Below are 20,625 nucleotides of genomic sequence, written 5' to 3'. Positions count from 1 at the left end.
ATAGACCTACAGCCTCATTGAACATATGGGAAGCACCCGACTCAGTGGAATATATATATTTGTGTGTGTGTGTGTGTGTGTGTGTGTGTGTGTGTGTATATGTATATATATATTTGTATATATATATTCTTTTTAAAGAAAAGGGGATGGTCATGGTGGCACATGCGTTTAACCTCCTCAGAGAGGAGACAGGCAGGTGGATCTCTGGAACTTTAAAGCCAGTCTGGTCCACTTCCAGGACTGTCAGCTATGTAAAGAACCTGTCTCAAAATAAATATAAGTAAATTTAATTTAAAAAAAAATAAAAAGAAAAGAGAGAGAGGGGAACTGAGAAGGAGGGGAAGATGGGGAGGAGGGGGAAATGGGTAGGAGGGGTCCAGGAGGAGTAGGACCATGGAGTGAGGGGTAGATATGAGCAAATGTGTTGTAGAGAAGTATTCTCCCAGGATGAATAGCTTTGAAGTCACAATAAGCAAAGAAGAGAGAGAAACCCGCGGCCCACAGGAGTCAGGAAGTGGCTAACAGGAAGCAGCAGCCTGTGAGTCCACCATGTCCCCAGCATTAACACCACAACCCTAGAACCATCCGATGGTCCCACTCCTTCCAGTTCAGACACATTCCCGATTTGCCAGGCAGGAAGGAGCCTGGCGAGCAGAATTCTCAGATAGCTGCTTCTTCAAACCCAGAGCCAAGGCTTGTGGGTAAAATGTCTGTCAGCGTCTAAAGCAGAGAAGGGACTTGCTGGGCTCTAATGCTCTTCCAGGCCTGAAGTGCGCGATGGCTCGAATGGCAGCTGTGATTCAAAGCCTGCTAGCATCCCCTGGTTCATGCTTCCAACCAGCAGGTCCCACAAGAAAAGTTTCCTCAGATCCCGTGATGTGAGCTAAAGGAGACACGTGTGTCTAGGCACGTGCCTGACACACACGGAGAATGGCATATTGGAGAATGTGCTTGCCTCTGTGTTTACAGAACACTGTGGCTGCCTTGGCAGCCCAGTGCTGGTTCTTGACCTAGGCCACGGTCCAGCATGACAGCTACAACGGGCCAGCCTTAGAGTGTGGCTTGTCTGAAGCTGGTTCAGCTGGCTGCTGGCCAAGTGTATCCTGAGACACGAAGATCTCGGCAGCTCAGAGTTCGGAGTGTACCACTGAAAGGATGCCACCTGCCACCTTCAGTTTCTTTCCTTGTCCTCTGAGTTACAGAAGTACTCGAGACATTCTCATGTCACTCCAGAGAAGACTATGTCTTTCCTCTGCACAGGTGTGGTCCCATGCGAGCACCTATAAGATGCTAACATTACTCCCATTTCACAGATGAGATGTAGGCAGTCAAGGCTGCTCCTGAAACTTGCCCTAGACCCTACCTGCCTGGCCGCAGCATGTGCCACATAGCAGCATGTACCAACCCCGCTTCTGCTCAGTAGGAGGGAGGAAAAAGAAACCAGCAGGTACCCAGCACCCTCTCTGCTGCGAGCTAATCTAGTGTATGACCACGCCCAGGGAAGCCTAAGGAAGCTCCATGGGAACTCTGAGGTTGGAACTTGGCTCTTGAGTCTGTAACTTAAAGACTGAGGTTTGATCCATAAAGAATGACTTTTTATCCTCCCTCGGGCTCACAGAATGGAAGAGGTGAACTCCAGCCCTGGCCTTGGTTTATTAGACACTGACGATGCCAGCATGGTGCTAACCAAAGGTCTGCCTCCCTGGTAAATGGCTCACAAGCCTCTCCGGCAACATGTGCCCATCTGTTTAGCCACCAGCCACATCGAGGATCACAGGAGCCTGGCTCCTGACCAAGGCAAATCCAACCAGGCAACTTCTTGTACACGTTCCACACAGGGAGGCCAGGTTAAGGTGCTGTCCCCAATAGTGGGGGCTTCTGAGCCCAGAGTCCACATCCAGAGGTGCTCTTTCTCCTATCCCTTTGACTGTTTCCTAGAAGGTAGAGACATGCTTCCCAACGTAGCTACAAATGAGACCCAATACAAAAGCATAAACTTACTTTAAATAGGCTGAGATGTGTGCATGTGTGCATGTGTGCATGCAGGTTTGTGCCTGCGGGGACCGGAAGTTGACTCTCCTCTCACAGGTCAGTTCCTTGGAGAGCAGGTATCAGGGTCTAGGCTGAGACAGAGCTGCCTTCCTAGGGAAAGCCTGGAAGTAGCCATGCCTCTCGGCTCCCTCCCTCCTCCCCTCCCTCCCCACAGACGCCACAGCGGCCATACCAAATTACCAAATTACAGCCGTTTTTTGAGAACAATGTGTGGGGATTACAAACTTCCAATCCATTAGCTTTGTTTTCATGCAGTTGATTCCAAACCAACGAGTCCCCCCGGGACCCGTGTTCCAGTTACAGGAACGCAGCTTAATCAGTGTGTATCCACTGCAGAGAACCCCCGGGAACTGCTGCCTGCCTCGCACTAGACACAGAGTGGAGGACCATGCTGGAGCCCTCCGACCAGACTGCAGGCTTCACCTCAGAGGGAGAAGGCAAGTGCTCACCACTAGGAGCCATGAACCAGAAATGCCTCAAGAAGTCCCTCAACTTTCAGGAAACCAAGGGTGCAGGTGATTTAGCAGTGGCCTTGCTGGGCACGTTCCACTAACAGGTCCACTTGGGTTGTTTGTGAGTGTGTGTACATGGTGGTGTGTCTGTGTGTGCAGGCAAGCATGCACATGTGTGAAGAGGTGTGTCTGTGTGTGCAAACAAGCATGCACATGTGTGAAGAGGTGTGTCTGTGTGGGTAGATAACTATGCACATGTGTGAAGAGGTGTGTCTGTGTGTGCAGGCAAGCATGCACATGTGTGAAGAGGTGTGTCTGTGTGTGCAGGCAAGCATGCACATGTGTGGGAGTGTGTCTGTGTGGGTAGATAAGTATGCACATGTGTGAAGAGGTGTGTCTGTGTGTGCAGGCAAGCATGCACATGTGTGGGAGTGTGTCTGTGTGGGTAGATAAGTATGCACATGTGTGAAGAGGTGTGTCTGTGTGTGCAGGCAAGCATGCACATGTGTGGGAGTGTGTCTGTGTGGGTAGATAACTATGCACATGTGTGAAGAGGTGTGTCTGTGTGTGCAGGCAAGCATGCACATGTGGAGGTGTGTCTCTGTGTGAAGGCAAGCATGCACATGTATGCATTCATTTTGGTGCTCATTTGTGTGTTCAGAGAAGCAGGGACATATGTATATAGTAGTGTGTCTGTGTATGCAGGCAAGCATGCACATGTGTGAAGAGGTGTGTCTGTATGTGTAGGTAAGCATGCACATGTATGCGTTCATCTGTGTGTTCAGGAAAGCGGGCACATATGTGTGTACATGGTAGTGTGTGTTCATGGAAGTGTGCACATATGTGTGTACATGGTAGTGTGTGTTCATGGAAGTGTGCACATATGTGTGTACATGGTAGTGTGTCTGTGTGAGGAGGTAAGTGTACATATGTGTGTGATCATTTTGATGTGCCTATGTGTAGACAGCATGCACATGTGTGAGTATACATGTATGCATCAGAGGTCAGTGTCGGGTGTCTTCCTCAATCTCTCTCCACTTGTTTTTGAGACAAGGTCTCTTGCTGAACCTGGAGATTGCTGATTTATCTAGAATGGCTGGCCAGCGAGCCCTGGCATCCCTTGCCTCTGGCTCCTTAGCCCAGGGATTGCAGGACTGTGCCATACTGTGCTGCCTTTCGTAAGTGTTAGGAATCAAACTCGGGTCCTCATGATTGCACAGCAGTGTCTCCCGGAGTGAAGCGTCCTCAGGCCTTTTCCATTTGTGGAGACAGAGTCTTCTTCTGTACATTAGCCTGGTCTTGAGCTTCTACCTAGCCAAGGATGACCTCGAACTCCTGGTCCTCATGCCTCTACCTCCCGAATGGTGAGATCACAGACGTAGACCACCAGACCTGGCATACACAGTGCAGAACCTGTACAAGCACTCTACCATATCAACCATATCCCTGGCCTTCCCCCCTGTTGTCTACACTTTGTGGCCCAATTACTCACAATAACATATGAGATGCACAGACCAAATTCTCCCTCCACCACTGACAAGCTGTGAGACCTCCGATGTGTTTCTCGACCACTCTGAGCCTCGGTTTTCCTCTGCTATAAAACGGGACTCTTGCGAGGTTTGGTCAAGAGAATGTTATAAAGCACCCAGTGTGGTGCCAGGGACAGAGCAGGTACTCGGGGCAGGGCTTAGATACCAGGTAGTACTGGGGCAAGCACTTAGACACCTCACTTGTCCCGGCTCCATGTGGAGTGCTGCCAAGGACAGCACCCCGGGAACTCATAGGCCCTTAGACCTCAGCTCCGTTTTTCTGCTCACTCAGCAGCATCGATTCAGCCTTTCCGCTGACATCACAGAAATCCAGGGATGATGAGGGTGATTTCACCACCATTCACATTAGGGAAGCAACCGCTGTACTCCACCCTTCCTGAATCCCTGTCCTGTCCCACAGAACCCTGCAGTTCCTCCCACCGAAAGGTGATGGCTGCTTCCTCCTTTCTGACTCTTGCCTTGGCCGCTCGGATGGGAGGGGGAGTGAAGGGCTGACTGCTGGGCTCATGTGCGTCTCTACCGACTCTCCCGGCACTCCGCACGGCACCTTGTGCCCAGCCCACGTTAGCCTACTAAGATAAGTGTCATGGAGAGCAGAGATGGGCCACCCAGCTAAAGTCGATCCTGCAGCAACTGGTCAACCAGCCAACACAGAGGCTGACACGAAAGCTAGGCTCAGAGCAGAAAAACGCTTGCTGATCTCAGCCTAACGACAGCCATGGAATCCTGACCTTCAGAATGATGGCTGCTGACAGCCATTGGGCTTTCGGGTCATTGGAAACAGTGGTTTGTTTGTTTTTTGTTTTTTGTTTTTTGTTTTTTTTAAGGGCTCTGAGTTTTGGTAACTCCATCCCTCATCATTTGCCCCTGAGTCTAATCTGGTCATCCTGGTTGGCCACATGAGAAGGATTTCTGTCTCCTCTTGCTTCCTGCTGTTCTTTCCTTCCTGTAAAGGACTCCCATCCCCAGCCAGGACCACAGACCTGTCCCTGGTGGCTGTGAGAGGCATGGTAGGTGCAGGGCTAGGGAGAGGCATGGTAGGTGTGTGTGTGTGAAGGTTTGTGGGGAGCCCTGAACATTTGCCGGAAGTCTGTTGCGATGGTTAGTCTTCATGGCCAACTTGGCTAGGTTTAGATTTACCATGGAAACACACTTCTGGGTATGACCATGAAGATGTTTCCGGGAAGAATTAACTGAGGAGGGAAGACCCATCCCAAATGTGAGCTGAACCATCCCGAAAACTAAAGATGAAAGGCGAGCTGTGTGCCAGCCACCATCTCGGCTTCCGGACTGTGGATTCAGTGTGACCAGCCACTTCGGGCTCCTGCCACCATGCCTTTCCCACCATGGTGGACTGTGCATCCTTGAACTATGAGCACAAGCAAACACTTCTGTCTTGGAGGTTGGTCTGATGCTGCTTGTATTCATATGATACATTCTGTAACCCAAGAGCTGGTTGTCCCGAGCTGAGCAAACCCCCACGTACACCAGCCTCTGCTGTGTAAACCTTACTCCCCGATTTAAAACCATTGGTTAAATAAAAATGCCTACGGCCAATTACTGGGGAGAACAGAGAGGGGTGGAGTTTTGAGTTGTGTGGTTGGGGGTCGGAAGTAGGGACCCACACCAGAAGGAGAAATGAGAGGAGGAGCTTGGAGGAGGAGAAGACAGATAGAGAGGGAGGTCTCCGTTAGTCACGGTGGACCAGCAGCACGTGCCCGAGGGAAATGCTTCCCCAGGATGCCAGGTTGCTGGAGCAGAAATAACCCAGGAAGATTCAAACAGTGAGTATCTGGGGAGCACAGCTGGGGAAGTAGCCAGTCTAGCACTAGAGGATTAGATTATGGGCCGTCCCACAGTAGTTGCAGAGTCTAATAAATAAATCATGGTTTGAGCCTCGTTCATTTGAAGCTAGACAGAGATAAGCACAATTGGTATTATTTTATGCTTCCTCCCTTAACTGCTTCTTGGCAGGTGCTCAGTTGCAACCACAAGAAAAATAATTACCGCACCGTCCCTGGAGCTGACTGGTTTCTCTACCCATGTGACCTTAGATGGGTCCCCTGGCCTTCCCTTCCCTTCTCTCTAGAATAGAGGGATTTCATAGCCTCTCCCTGGCACAGCAATTTGATGGACCACGAGGGGAAACAGATATCAAAGTATCTGGGGACCCCACACCACAAAGTGGGTGGATTAGGGTCTGTCATTTGTAAAAGCTCACAAAAATGCCCCAAAGAGGTATCAGACCGTTGTCTTTTTCTTGCTCGGGGCTGTACTTCCTGGAATGAAGGCTTGAGAGCAGGAGGTATGCTGGTCCACAAAGCAGCTGAGTTAGCGTTGAATTAGGGCAGCTTGGGTGCAAGTAACAACGCTTCACCTGGACTTGCCGGGTGGCTGGGTGTCTCTGTGCCTCAGCCACAGTAGGCTGATGACACACACCACGCCTCTGACACACAGGAGTCTCCATCAAAGGTGGTTAAAACAGCTCGGAGTAAACGAAGGGAAGGAGAGTCATCAGGGAAGGAAGCAGATGGAGTTCTGAGTCCAGCCAAGGGGGAGAAGGCCACAGAGCAGGGTGGGTCATGGAGGGATGGAGGGGCCTCAGAGGCTGCCGCTCTCAACAGACGCACCCAGGGCATCAGAGAGCAGAGGACTCACAAGCCAAGGACTGTGCTCTCACACAGCTGAGAACATCAGGTTCACATTGCAGTCCAAAGGAACCTGGCAGGGATGAAGGTGCTAAGTGACATTTGTGCCCCGTGCATTGGCTGTTGGACTGTTAAAACAGCCCCAACCCCTAGAAACTGGAAGTCCCCCCAGGAATTTCATGCTGGGAAAAGAAAACACTAAAGTATGGTCCAGCCAGAGGGGGAACTCTTCTCTCAGAAAGAGATTTCAGTGTTGACATCTTGGGGAGGCCCATCTTCCTGGGTAGGTACCGGAGCCCCAAAACAATGAAAGGTGGGAACATGCCTTGTCCAGGACTTCCAGAGCACAACTCTGTCCTCCATTTAAACAATAGCCTCACTTCAACGCATGAAGACAGAGTTGGGCAGAGAGAGGAGTGTCCCTTGATCTGTCTGCCGCCCTCCCCAGTCTGCTCACACTGAAGAAACGTTTTTCTGCTTTTCATACTAATTTGGCAGTTTTGATTGGCTAGTGGAGGATGGGTGACTGGACCTGGCGTGGGACATGGGCTGTGGTCCCGTGTCAGGCAACAATGCAGCCAGCTTAGACCTCTGGAGACCAAAGCAGGGGCAGACAGTTTTCCCGTTGTTTCTCATCGTTTCCTTCTTCAAGGCTTTCATCACATGATGGTGAAACTGTGTAGTTCTCAGCATTTCTACATCTCCTTGGGACTACAGGCATCCGTGGTGGTCAGTGTTTGTGTGTGTGCACATATGTGCAGGTGTGTAAGAGCCAGGCATGTATGACAGTTAGTGCTTGTGTGTGTGCACATATACACAGGTGTGTAAAGGCCAGGCATGTATGATGGTTAGTGCTTGTGTGTGTGTACATATATGCAGGTATGTAAAAGCCAGGCATGTATGACGGTTAGTGCTTGTGTGTGTGCACATATATGCAGGTGTGTAAGAGCCAGAGGTCAAACTTCGATTCATTCATCTACCAGGCACTGTGCATTTTGTTTGAGATGGTTTTCCTCACTGGCCTGACACTCACTCAGTTGGCTTTGCTGGCTGGCAAGCCCCAGGGATCTGCTTGTCTCTGCCTTCTCAGTGGCAGCCATGACAATGACATGGCACCATCCTGCTCTTTAATGGTACCCAGGTCCAGTATCTCTGTAGCAGGCAGCATACTGACCAGGGAGAGTAACCTGCAGGGGTCATGTTCAACTGTTAGCTTAAAGGCCGATGAATAGATTAGTAAAGCACATTCTGGGGGTGTCTGTGATGACCTTTACAGAGATATCGAGAGCTCCAACCTCACGGGTGGATCCATCTCAGTGACATCGCTGGGGAAGGCAGAAGCAGTGCCTAGTTTGGAGGACTCGAGTCCCTAGTCTTTGGAAGACACGTTTTGCTCTGGCCCCTTTTGTTTCACGATGCACTTCCCCTCACTGTGAGGTGCAGAAAGCTCCCCTGAGCTGCTTGGAACCAGCTCCTTCAGCCTTGCACAGTCAAGTGGAGACATGTGTCCGACTCTCTGAGAATCTTCTAGATCATCAGTCTGGGCCTGATGAGGCGTTACCCTTCACAGACTAAGCAGCTACCAATCTCTCAGCCTCCCCTGAATGCAGAAAGCCATTATTGGGCTACATGACCTACTGTGCAATCCACTAAAGTAGATCCCTCTGCCACGGTGTTTTAACAAGAAGCGCGTCAGCCACACCCCCTTCACCACAATGCTCTACCCATGGGCACTGGGCAAAGCAGTTGTGGACCCAGTGAACTCTCAGAAACCAAAAGAAGTCTTTCCTCCCTCACATAGCTTCTGTCAGGTGTTTGTTCACAGAGTTGATTTTTAAAAACCAATGAATAACAACTTACTTTCTATACTTGTGCGGAGCCCAGGGTAGGAGCCAAAGCTCCTGTGACAGCTGTGAATGCTACCTGTCCCCAGCTCTGCAAGACCATGACTAGGAAAGACACCCAAAAGTCTAGGACTCCCAATCCCATAGGTTTCTGATTAAAGGTCCTGCTGTCGCAGCAAGTCTTTCTGGCATTCAGTTAAGTGTTCTTGAAGAGACGGTATACTCAAGAATGTTGACCCAGCTTCCTGCTTTGTTTCCACATCACCCACATGTAATCTGGCTCTCCCAGCTCCTGCCACAGATTGAGGCTACTCCCTTCTGTCTGAATAGCAGACAACTGCTCCTGAGGCCAATGATTCCTGCATGAAGGTGACTTGTTGTCCCAAATACAGGGACACAAAAAAGGCACTAAATTTACCTCCTCCATCTGCTCTTACCCATGACGCCTCTCAGGCCACTCAGGAGTCCTTCTCCCACCTGTCGCTGAAGCCGTTTTGCTAATTTCAACACACAACACAAGTCCCCTTGGTTGTCCTGAAGAGCGGGTCTTAGGGACCCAGTGAGCCCTCTGTTTCAGACGCTCACCCCCTACTTCCCGGCTTAGGACTTTCCTTCACTCCCTAAGACTTCCTCTGGCACAAAGAAAGGTGGCGATAAAACCATTCATTCTGCCTTGGTAGTCAGCCAAACCCACTTGCTTAAAAAGATTTACAGTTCATAGACCTCAGTGATTCAAGGTTAGGAAGCCTGCTGGGCCTCCAAGTCCCTTTCCTGAGTCCTGTGGCATCAGAAACAGAGACCCCCAAGGGCCAGCTTGTGGCAAGAATAAAGCAGACTCTGTGTCCAAGTAGCTCCCAAAAGTCAATCATCAATCCCTATGTCTCCTGGGCTGTCTGGAAAGAAGTGGGCATAAGATTCAGCTAGCGGACCTGGGGAGATGATTCAGTTTGCAAAGTGTTTGCCTTACAACTCTAAGGACCTGAGTTCAGTGCCCCCAAACCCACATTAAAAAGCCAGGTGTGGTGACATTATACCAGAATCATTGTTCTGGGATAACTAGGGCTCGCTGGCCAGCCAGTCAGTCCAACCTGCTTGGCCAGCTGCAGGCCAGTGAGAGACCCTAACACATAGAGCAAAGTGGACAGTATCTGAGGCTTGACAACTCAGGGTGTCCTCTGGCCTTCAGTATGTGCGCACGCGCGCGCGCGCGCGCGCGCGCACACACACACACACACACACACACACACACACACACACACACACACACATTTAACAAAATCCAACTATGCCTATAGATGCGGCTGGCCCATCGGCCTTACCCGGCAACACTCGGATAGAATTCATTTTGCCTTCTAAAGTTACGGTCAACTCCATTGGAGGTAAACGATTTCCCGCGAGTCTCGCAGACACTTTGCTTTAAATAAACACGAAAACGGTTTTCCAAAGACAAATCCCACGCATTATCAGAAGGAGCTGGCATCTGGACAGAAGCATATCACAGGGTACGGGAGCTGGCTGGGGACAGCCCTTTGCGCACTCTCACACCCGCAGCTGTTCCTGACTGAGGAGACAGAGTCTGTCTTAGGTTCTCCCTTGGGTAATAAGGTGATTCAGCACCAGCTGGAGAAACAGCACCCTTGCCTGTTCCCCGGGATCTTCTGGGAAATACTCCAGACACTTTTTGGGTCCCCTTTGAACATGGACCCCTTGCATGTGCTTTCAGCTCCGCCTCGCAGGAGGGTGAGAAAGCGGGACAAGGGAGGTCCGGTTGGAGAAGAGCCTCTGAGGAAGTGACTACATGCCTCTCTCCCCGCACACTCCCCAAGCTCAGAGTTGAGTAGAACTCACTGAGCATGCGCAATGAGCCAACACAGGTCAGAGAGCTTAGACGGCTGGACTAACACCGGCTGGACTAACACCGGTTCCCGTGTTTCCTCACAGAGATTGACAAGGCCAGATGGGGTTGGGGAGCAGAGCCCCAAATCCCAAGGCCCCCTTCTAAACCCTTCACCTTCTTAGGAATCTCCCTCTTCCCTCTGAATAAACACCCCACGTCTGCCTCCCCTCAGCTGGATGCAGCTGATATTTTGAACCCCAGAAAGCAGTGGGTGGCTTTTCCCATTACCTCCAGGTACACGACAGGCGCTTCAAAGTTTCACAGATGAAAAGAAAGCTTGTCCACCTACCATGCTGCACAAGTTTTTGATAAGCCCATGCTCCTGGGGTTTTAATAGTTAAATATGCTAAGGACTGACCCTCTTGTTGTTGCTTTTGAGTTTCCTTCAAGCCTTTCCTAACTCTTTAAGACTTTAGTCAGTAGAACCTTCTGGGGCTGATAAACATTTCCCTATTCGGACTGCCCCAGACACAACCACGTGACCTCTCATTCATGACTGTGAGGCTGGATTCTTAATTCTGTCTAGTTTTAGTCCACTTTTCTGTAAATCACAATACCCCGGCAGGTGGCCACGTCACCTGGCAGCACATCAGAACTTTGACTCCTCAGCTCTAAATGCAAACGGAACGCTGGAGTTGCTCCGACTGACTCCTCACTCAATGATGCCCTGCCAGCCTGCCACTTCCGAGAGCTCGCTCAGTGCCTGAGCACGGCAGTCTTGCTGTCCCAGGAGAAGCAGGAAGCACGTCGCCAGAGAGGAAGCCAGCGCACCCAACCACTTTGGACTCCAGAGCGTCGGGGGCGAGGGGGGGGGGTGCTGGGGCAGCCAGACTCCATTTATTTATATCTCAGAGTGTCACAGTTGTCCGTTCTGCAGCTGAGAAACTGCTAGAGAAGGGGACAGAAATTGGCTTTGTCTATGTTCCCTGGCACCTACTCCTGTTGTTCAAAGGATGCCAGAAGAATCAGGGTTGGGGAGGGGAGGGACGGGAGAGTTCTGAGTGTGCAGACGCTCTCTGGGTATCATCAGAAGAAAGGGAAAAAAAGCTCGGTCACTTTCATGTCTGCATCAAAACTGGTACCAATGCCATCGGGTTCTTATGGTTTATCCACAGGGACAATTCTTGCTGACCAAGGCACGGTGACAAGGGTCTGTTCAAGAAGTACTTTGAACAAGGCTGGGTCTGGTTGTGTCATGAATGGGAGTATGGTTTCGGGAGCCAGACTCAACACAGGGGTTCTGAGAGGCAAGGTCCCCCCTGTTTTCATGCGGGCATTGACCTCCCTCAAGAAGGAACAATTTGAGTTCATAAAGCACTTGGCTACAGACCAAAGAGCTGACAGTTTCACCGCAGAGACACTTCATGTGCTCTGTCACACACACACACACACACACACACACACACACACACACACACCTGTGGGTCTTGTAAAACATCCTGTGGTGCAGGCTCAGGTCCAGTTTAACACTGCTGAGTGGTGGTAAACCTTTATGGGGTTAGGCCTGTGGGAAGTCTCACTCTTTAAAAAGGACAGCCCAGCCCCTGCCTCTTTCTCTATTTTTGCCCTTCATGAACTTCCACCATGATGCAGCCCTGATCCTGACAGAGCTAAAAAGCATCAGGGCCAACAACCATCGCCTCCAGTCAGAATCTTGCCAAAAGGAACCTCTGCTCTTTGTAAGTTTTCTAACTCAGGTGTTTGTTACAGTAACAGGAACTGGTACCACGACCTGGATCCCTCAGCTCTGCCACCTGGTGTCTGGGTTCTCCCTGTCCTTTCCAGCACATTCTCTCTGCCCTGTGCACAATACAACCCAGAGCTAGTTAGCATGAAGCGAAGGTCCCAAATCACATCACAACTGATAAACTAAAGACCATTTCATCTGGAAGAGGAACAGAAGATACAATGTTTACTTAACGTTAGCCATCTTTCCTACCCAGGTTTCATCGTTGTTTCTCCTGGAGACACTTCTTCTCTCCCCACTTTAGACTGTGAACTTTCTAAGCTACTCCACCAAGTTTTCTCTGCTCTCCCACTCTCTGCACCACACCACCCTTTGGCTAAACAGCTACTAAACTCCAAGACCCAAATCCCCCGTGTTTCCCACTTCACAGGAACCTTTGTAATACAATACAGAATACTGTAAAACTGTCATTCTAGCTGACTGAGGAATTCTGATTCCAGGAATTGATTGGGAGGAAATAATTAAGAACGTCCACAGCGTTTCACTGTAAGAATGCTTACATATGTTATTACAATTATAAGCAACTGGAAACGACCCAGGAAGTTTAGAGGACAATGGTCGGGAACTACCTAATACTAAGAGACTTACATTCAGTCATTAAGTCAATCAACCGACCCTAGAGTTGTTAAGTTAAGGCAAAGATTGAGGGTCAACGCAGATTTCACAAGACTAGACCCATGGCTACCTCTAAGATTTTCTTAACATATAGGCATAAAAGTAAACCTGGGGCTGCAGTAGGGGCTTGTGTAAGTGAAAAGCCTTTGTCCCAGGCTCTGTTGACCTCACACAGGTCTCACTCCAGAGGAGGAGAGAAGAAATGGAAGTTTCTCTTGCTTCAAAGTTCACAGGCCCCTGACTAGGAATAGCAGCAGAAGAAGCTGTATTTAAAGCTGAGGGGAAAATGTTAGGGAAATGAAAGAAGAAAGAAAAGTGTGGGGAGGAAAGGGTTGTTGTTTTTTTTTTTTAAGCAGCAAAAGAATTCAAGAAGAGACTATGGTACTATAGTGAGAATACCGTCTGCTTCAAAGAGATTTTATATTTGTAAAAATTATATCTTATATATGATATTGTATATTTATATATTTATTTATTTATTTATTTATTTATTTATTTATTTATTTATTTCAGGGGCTGCTAAAAACCTGAGGGAGCAGTAGCACTCCAGGGTAGGGAGTGGTTGGGCAGCAGGTGGGACACTTCTGAGATCAGCAGGCCAGCTGCTTGTCCCCACAGAAATGCCTTACCCTTTCCTGATGAGGTCAAGCCCCAGCATGACCACCACAGCAATGCAGCATGGGTGCCCAAGCATCAGACCAAACCCTCTTTCTCTGCAAAACTTATTCACAACCTCTTTTAAAAACGAAGCAAGCTGAACACCTCGCTCCTCTGCTGGCTCTGCTCCTATCTAGTTACCGACCAGAGAGGCTGTGATCTGGGGACCATCCAAATCCAGGTGACAGGAGCCTGGCCCCTGTCCCTAGACCCAGGTTGTTGCAGAGCACAGCGGCTAGCCACACCTTTGGCTCCCTTGGCTGCCTGACCTTTCCTTAGTAGCCCCCAACCCAGAACAGCCCTTCTATCTTTGACAGCTCCTCCCATATGCTAGTGCCAAGGCCACACTATGTGGGGTTCTGGGATGTACTCTACAAACTCTCCAGCTGTAATCTGTACCAAGCCCAAAGCCCATGGTGGACCTGGAGTCAGGGGACAATAGGAAAGTGTTCTGCCCTGCTGTCTGAAAAGGGTTTGTCAAACGCAGGAAGCAACTGTGGCTGGTAACACTGTGACTAGAATCAACGTCAGGAAAGGATGTGGACGAAAGGACTTTGGAAACTGCTCTCTTAAGTACATGGCCGTGTTAAAAAGGCCAGTCGCAAAGTTCTCTTTCCCCAGGGTTCTGGAAGGCCCGCATCCACAAACCCCCTATTTGCTCTGCCCCTGTCCAGTTCTGAGCACAGACTCCCAGTGTGTTACATATCCAACACACACACATTCCCGGTCTCCATCTCCCAGCCCGCTGCCTCTAAGGATGCTCACTCACTGAATAACACCCTCAACTTGAACTAGCCATCTCCTGGTCCCACAGTAACATCATCTAGAACGAGGTTGAACTGAACTCTAGCTGCTATGAGAAGGTGGGCGTGGTGCAGCGGCCGCTTCATTCCAGGAAAGCGGTCTACCTATCTTCTCTAAGCGCTTCTGCTGAAGGGTCAGTTAACTTCACTATTGATGCTTAATGAGGGAGAGACATTCTTTCCTGCAGGCCCACCCATCTCGCTAGTCAGCAACCATACCCCTTGATCCAAAAACCTCATTCTCTTAAGTCCTGTCTCTAGACTGGCACGTGGGAGAAGAGCTCCAGGCTGCCCACCAACCACACAGTCTGTTCCTTGAGTGGGGGGAGTCCTCCATGCATCCCAGATCCTCTCAGAACCTTGTGGGGTCCCCAGTTCCCCTCTGGAGATCCCTACGCCCCCCAGAACCAACTCCCACCCATCCCCTGTTTCCCTGCTTCTTGCGTGCTGCTGCCCTAGAGTTACATGGAGTGGTCCCCCGAGAGCAGCCTGGCCTCCTAGGGGCCCTCCGGGAATCTGGGGCAGTCGGCCAGCCAGCGGTGGCCCCTCGAGGGCAGACAGCCAACTAACTTTACTGTGGCGAGAGTGAAGCTGCGCCTGAATGCCCAGGGAGAGCAGGGACCCCAGGGACCCCCGGGGCCTCGGAGAGCAGGCCAGGATGTCAGCGTGGCCGTTGGACATTTAAATCGGCTCCTCGGGAGGCGGCGTGGAAGAGGCCGGAAAGGCGGCGGCGGACTTGGGGGATCGCGGGGTGGCCGCACCGGAGTCGAGGATCCACAGGGGGTACACTCACCAGCGCGTGTTGTCGTGGAAGTGCTCCAGCACCGCGTAGCCGAAGAAGGAGCCCGGGGGGCCCTGGAAGCGCACCGGGCGCTGCGCGTCGATGTTGTAGGCGCCCGCCGGGACCCCCGCGGCCACCAGCGCCAGCAGCAGCGCGCGGAGCCCCCCGGCGCCGGTCCCCTTTGCAGCCGGGCCGCCCATCCCCAGCCGGCCGCCGCCCTGCGCCCTGCCCCGCGATCGGGGCTCCCGGGACACGACGCTGCCCGGGGCGCGAGCTGTGCACTCCAAGTCTGAGCCCGGGACGCTGGGAAGGGCTGCAGCGCGAGCAGGAAAGAGGCCAGGGGAGGCCGCCAGCGCGCCGCGTCCTCTCGATCCCCGCCGAGAGCTCTGCGCTCTCCGATGGAGTGGGTCCGGGGCCCGGGCGGCACTGGACTGCGGAGAGGCGCGCCCGAGGGGTGGGCGGCCCGGGCGGCCCTGGCGGGACGGGCCCGCAGCGCCCCCTGCTGGACGCGGCTCCCGGAGCACCGCCTGGACCTGGTGCTGAACCTGGATGAACCACATCCTCTCCAGTATCCTAGGCTCTGTGGGGTCCAAGCTGGCTGGGTCTCTCTCCTTTTGTCTTACACTGTAAGTCTTTCTCAAGTCTCTTTCACACACAAAGGCCTAAAGTCACCCGAACCAAGGATGAGTGAATATTCTGGCCCTGCCCGTCTGGAAGCTCTTCTTCAGAGGGAACCGCTCAAGACCTCCAGTCAGTTGCCTTAAGAATTAGTCATGTGAGGGGCTGGGGATTTAGCTCAGTGGTAGAGCGCTTACCTAGGAAGCGCAAGGCCCTGGGTTCGGTCCCCAGCTCCGAAAAAAAAAGAACCAAAAAAAAAAAAAAAAAAAAGAATTAGTCATGTGGACTTCCATACTCCCAGACCTGGCCAGTGCTTTCCAAGTCGGGGGACACACAATGCAGCCAGGTGTGCTCCCCTGCGTGTGGGAGATTAAGGTGAAGCGTACATTGCATGAAGTTAATGTCTTAACCTCATTTTGGTTGTTCGATGATCATCTTGCAAATTAAATTACATACAAGTTTAACAAGCACGCCCCGCCCAGTCCAGCCCCTGGCAAGTTTCATTTATCTCTGACTCTGTGAAATTGGCTAGTCCAAGTTTAATGTTATTACTGAACTAACTCTTTACTCTGGTAAAAGCACCACCCTCTCCCCACTCCTCCCCACCCTCTCCACTTCGGAAGTCTCATTCATGCTAAACGCACATGCTGCTTTCGTCTCTTTCTTTCTAATTGGGTTTGTCCTTACATGCACAAGCCTAGGATAGGCAAGGGTGTGTGAGGGTGCACATTCCAGGGCTATCTACTCCCCAGTAGCCTAAACTCAGGGATCTTTCCAAGTGAAGAGCCTCTCCTGGCTGTCATCAGAAGAGTTGTGACAAAGGAAGCTGAGTCACTGCTAGGTCCATGAGGTAAAGAAGTCAGGCAGCTTCAAAGACCAAGGACAGAGAAATGTCTTCTCCCCTACCCCTTCCAGGAAGGCAGCCCAGAGATAGAAGTCTTGGCATCAGTCCAGTAAGACCCATGACCTCCAGAATCGTTAGACGATTAATGTTGCTGTCTTAAGCCACTGCACTCAGGTGATTTGCATAGCTCGGACACACAACTGCTGCCTTACTTGGGTTAAACACCATGACCAAAAACACGTGACAGAGGAAAGGGTTTTTTTGGCTTACACTTCCACATCACTGTTCATCATCGAAGGAAGTCAGGACAGGAACTAACCCAGGGCAGGAACCTGGAGGCAGGAGCTGATGCAGAGGCCATGGAGGGAGGCTGCTTACTGGTTTGCTCCCCATGGCCTGCTTTCTTAGAGAACCCAGGACCACCAGGGCCAGGAATGGCACTGCCCACAATGGGCTGGGCCCTCCCTCCTCAGTCACCAGTTAAGATCTTGTGGAGGGAAGCATTTTCTCAAGTGAGGCTCCCGAATCTCAAATGACTAGAGCTTGTGCCATGTTGATGCAAAACTACCCAGCATAAGTGCTATATGCACCTGTCTTAGTTTCCCTCCTGGGAAACTTTAATAAACACTCTGATCAAAGGCAACTTGGAGCAGGAAAGGGTGTATCCCGGCTTACAGGTTAGTCTCACTGAAGAGAGGAGGGGCATGAATCTGGGCCAGTAGCTGAGGGAGAACTCATGAAGGAACTATGCTTACTGAATTTCCTCGCTGGCTTGCTTCTTCCCATGCTCAGCTAGCTTTACAAAGGGCATAGGTCACCTGTGCAGGAAATGGTGCTGCTCAGTCTGAGCTCTCATACACCAATCATGCTCAGAGGCGAAGCTGATGAAGACGATCACTCGAGGTTTTTTTTTTCCCCCTCCAGGTGATTTCATACTGCAGGAAACGGACATCAATGCTAACTAGTACAGCAGCTGAAGTTCTATGTAAAGGTGTGTTCTTATAGATTTTTGCAAACTCTTAAGAGAAAAAGTCGACTTTAAAAGGTTAGGAACTGGGAGCTAGAGACGTGGCTCAGAGGTTAAAAGCACTTGTGACTCTTGCGAAAGACCCGAGTTCGATTCTCAGCACCTACATATTGGTTCACAACCCCCTGTAACTTCAGCCCCAGAAGACCCTACTTCCTCCTCTGGCCTTCCCAGGCACTAGACGCATGCTGTACCCACACATTTATGCAGGCATACGACGATACACAGGAAATGAAAACAAATGGACCTTTAAAAAAGCTTCAGGTCCACTGGTATAAAACACACCAATTACAACCCTTATAAACTAAACCTCAAAGTTATACTGGTTAAAAAAAAAATGAAAACAAACTGTTGTATTAGCTCTTTCATTTAATGAGGCAGGGGTTCCTAAATACGACCATACATCAGAATCCAGGAATTTAAAAAAAAATAGATTTGGGTCTAGAGACATTGGCTCAACCACTGAGAGCATGGGCTGCTCTTGCCGGGGACCCAGGTTCAATTCTGAAACCCCCACAGTGCCTCACAGCCACTGGTAGCTCCAGTTCCAGGGAACAACTTAAAAAGAAAAGTAATAAAACATAGATTCACACGCAATGAGCTGGGTTAGTTCTCTAAGGGGTAAGGCCCAAGAATCATTTGTTAAGCAACTGGGGTTAGAAAGCCCTGCCCCTGGGAAAGAGATCCCCAGTTCTGTGTTGGGATTCTGAACACGTGACATCACGGCAGGAAAGCCATAGACTCTGAAATAAAAAACACAGGTTACTTCCCAGCTCGGACCAGTTGCGCTGTGGTAAAGTCGGTGCAAAGAGGACGCTGGCAAGCCTTTGAAATGCATTGGTGAACTGTCTGTGGTATTTTAGAAACTGTGGGAAGGGATGGTTATTAGTTACTTGTGTTATCTGACAGTGGCAGCCAGCCGTGAGCTCCCTTTCCTGCCTGTCAGAGTAAGCTTTTCAGTCTCTTGAGTGTCTAACAAGAGAGATGATGGTGCATCCGTGAATCTCGGTGGAAGAAGTGTTGACTGTCCCTCACACTTGTGAGTGCACAGCCCATTATGGCATTGGGGGTTGGGGGAAAGGCCTGTGGCCTCAGGAGCACACAGCTGGGACACCTCCCATCTGGACAGACCAGGATACAGGGGATAAGCTCTGACAACTCTCAGCTGGCTGTCTCCTTCCCCCTTTTTAATTTTATCTCGAATCCCAGCCTATTGGATGGTGGCGCGTTCACCTCAGTCAAACCGCCATGGATGCAGACACGTCCAGCAGCGGGTCTTCTTGGCTACTCTAATGCCAATCAAGTTGGGGATGAAGATGAAGAACACAGGGGAAGCATTCTTTTCAAACCTTCCCACATGGGAGGCAGGTTTGCCTCCTGGTGCTAAGCCTTTATAGAAACTGCACCATTTGTCCAGTTTTCTTTCTTTCTTTTTTTTTTTTTTTTTTTTTTTTTTGGTTCTTTTTTTCGGAGCTGGGGACCGAACCCAGGGCCTTGCGCTTCCTAGGTAAGCGCTCTAACCACTGAGCTAAATCCCCAGCCCCCTAGTTTTCTAATGAAGAGGACGGCTCAAGGTTCCTCTTCCTTTGCACCCATAGATTAAGGCCGTTCTCGTCTGAAAAAGCTTCCTTTTTGCAATAGATGGAGATGGATAGAGACTAGCAGGTCAAGGCTCAGAGAACAAGAGACCGTGTAGTGCTCGGCCCTAAATGGGACACCAATTTCCCACTTTCTTTCTCCCCAAGGCTCGGGGATCGTCACGGAACAAAGGGCGGAAAGACCGTATGAGCCGGAAGCAGCGGAGGACTGCGGCAAAACAGTAGTTTCAGGACACAACAGATCATGCAGGCTTTTGGTGGCTGACTGCGACTGACTCCATGCACAAGCCCCGGGCAAGATCAAGCCAAACACACTCCCAGCACTGGCGGGGGGAGGAGCTTACAGTTCCCACGCCCTAACTGAGGAGCTACTGGCAACTAATGGCTGCTGGGGGAGGGAGTTCATTTTCCTCAGAGTTTTGACCCTAGATAGGATGTCCAAGCTCTAGCAGTTGTCCCTGTACGCAGAGCAGCAGCACAGAGTGAACTCAGTGGCTTTATGGACAAGTCTATGAATTTGAGGGGGAAAAGCCATGCACCCGTGCGGGTACAGGCAGCGGGAGCTGTCGGCCTGCTCCCTGTTAATGGAAGGACTGTGTGTGGTCTTTGTGTTTCTGTGCTGGGATCAATCCAGGGCCTTTGCACAGGTAAGCACATGGTCTGTGAGTCAATCTTGTTAGCCTCTTTCTCTCCGATAGTACTGTTTATTACACAGGGCCTTGCTACATAACCCGGGCGAGCCTGAACTCTCACTCCTCCTCCTGTCCCGCCCCCGGGTGCTGGGACTTCACATTTGACCCCCATGCTCAGCTCTTATCATACTTTGGCTGGCTGCTTCCTTTAGGTTTGTGGCTAACCCGGCTTTGATCATGCAGGTCTGTGAAGGTTATAAATGACCCTCTCCAGCTTGCGGCCTCTGCGCTCTCTCTCTCTCTCTCTCTCTCTCTCTCTCTCTCTCTCTCTCTCTCTCTCTCTCTCTCTGTGTGTGTGTGTGTGTGTGTGTAGCGTGTATGTAGCTCATTTTCCTTGTGTTTCATAAGCTTGGCTGCAAATTCATGTTCCTTGGGATTTTATCTTGGTTTGGAATATATTTTTCCAAATTGTGCTTCTTTCTGGGTATTGCCTGGGCACTTCTGATCGACCTGTGCTGTGAGCTAATGTCTGGTTTATATAGAGACTGACAGGTAGATGACAGATAAAAAAAATATACAGATAGACAGATAAGTAATTGATCATATATAAGTACATAGATGATAGATAACAGGTAGATGGGCAAATAGGTAAGTAGGTAGATGAGAGACAGGAGACAGATATAGATGGTGGATAGGTAGATAGTAGACAGATATAGTGATAGATGGCAGATAATAGATGTAGATGATAGATAGATAGATGACAGAGAATAGATATAGATGGTAGGTAGCTATAACACAACACAGACTGTTTTTGTGTGCCTGAAGGCTGCCTTTCATTTTATTGACTTCCATTCTGCCAG

The 20,625-nt window shown here is 50.4% G+C and overlaps 1 protein-coding gene across 1 annotated transcript in view; it reads right to left on the bottom strand.

Annotated features, from left to right (window-relative positions):
• The window catches only part of Itga9 (integrin subunit alpha 9), a 309,149-nt gene extending 293,675 nt beyond the window's left edge, over positions 1-15,474 (bottom strand). Inside the window, 1 exon segment of the mRNA NM_001420002.2 lies at positions 15,059-15,474. Within this exon segment, the coding sequence (NP_001406931.1) occupies positions 15,059-15,246 (188 nt within the window). The 5' untranslated portion in view covers positions 15,247-15,474.
• Between the last annotated feature and the right edge of the window lie 5,151 nt (positions 15,475-20,625).

This window comes from Rattus norvegicus, chromosome 8 (genome assembly GCF_021556685.1).
Source record: "Rattus norvegicus strain SHRSP/BbbUtx chromosome 8, alternate assembly SHRSP_T2T, whole genome shotgun sequence".
Classification (NCBI taxonomy): Eukaryota; Metazoa; Chordata; class Mammalia; order Rodentia; family Muridae; genus Rattus; species Rattus norvegicus.
This window is presented reverse-complemented; position numbering and strand designations above follow the sequence as displayed.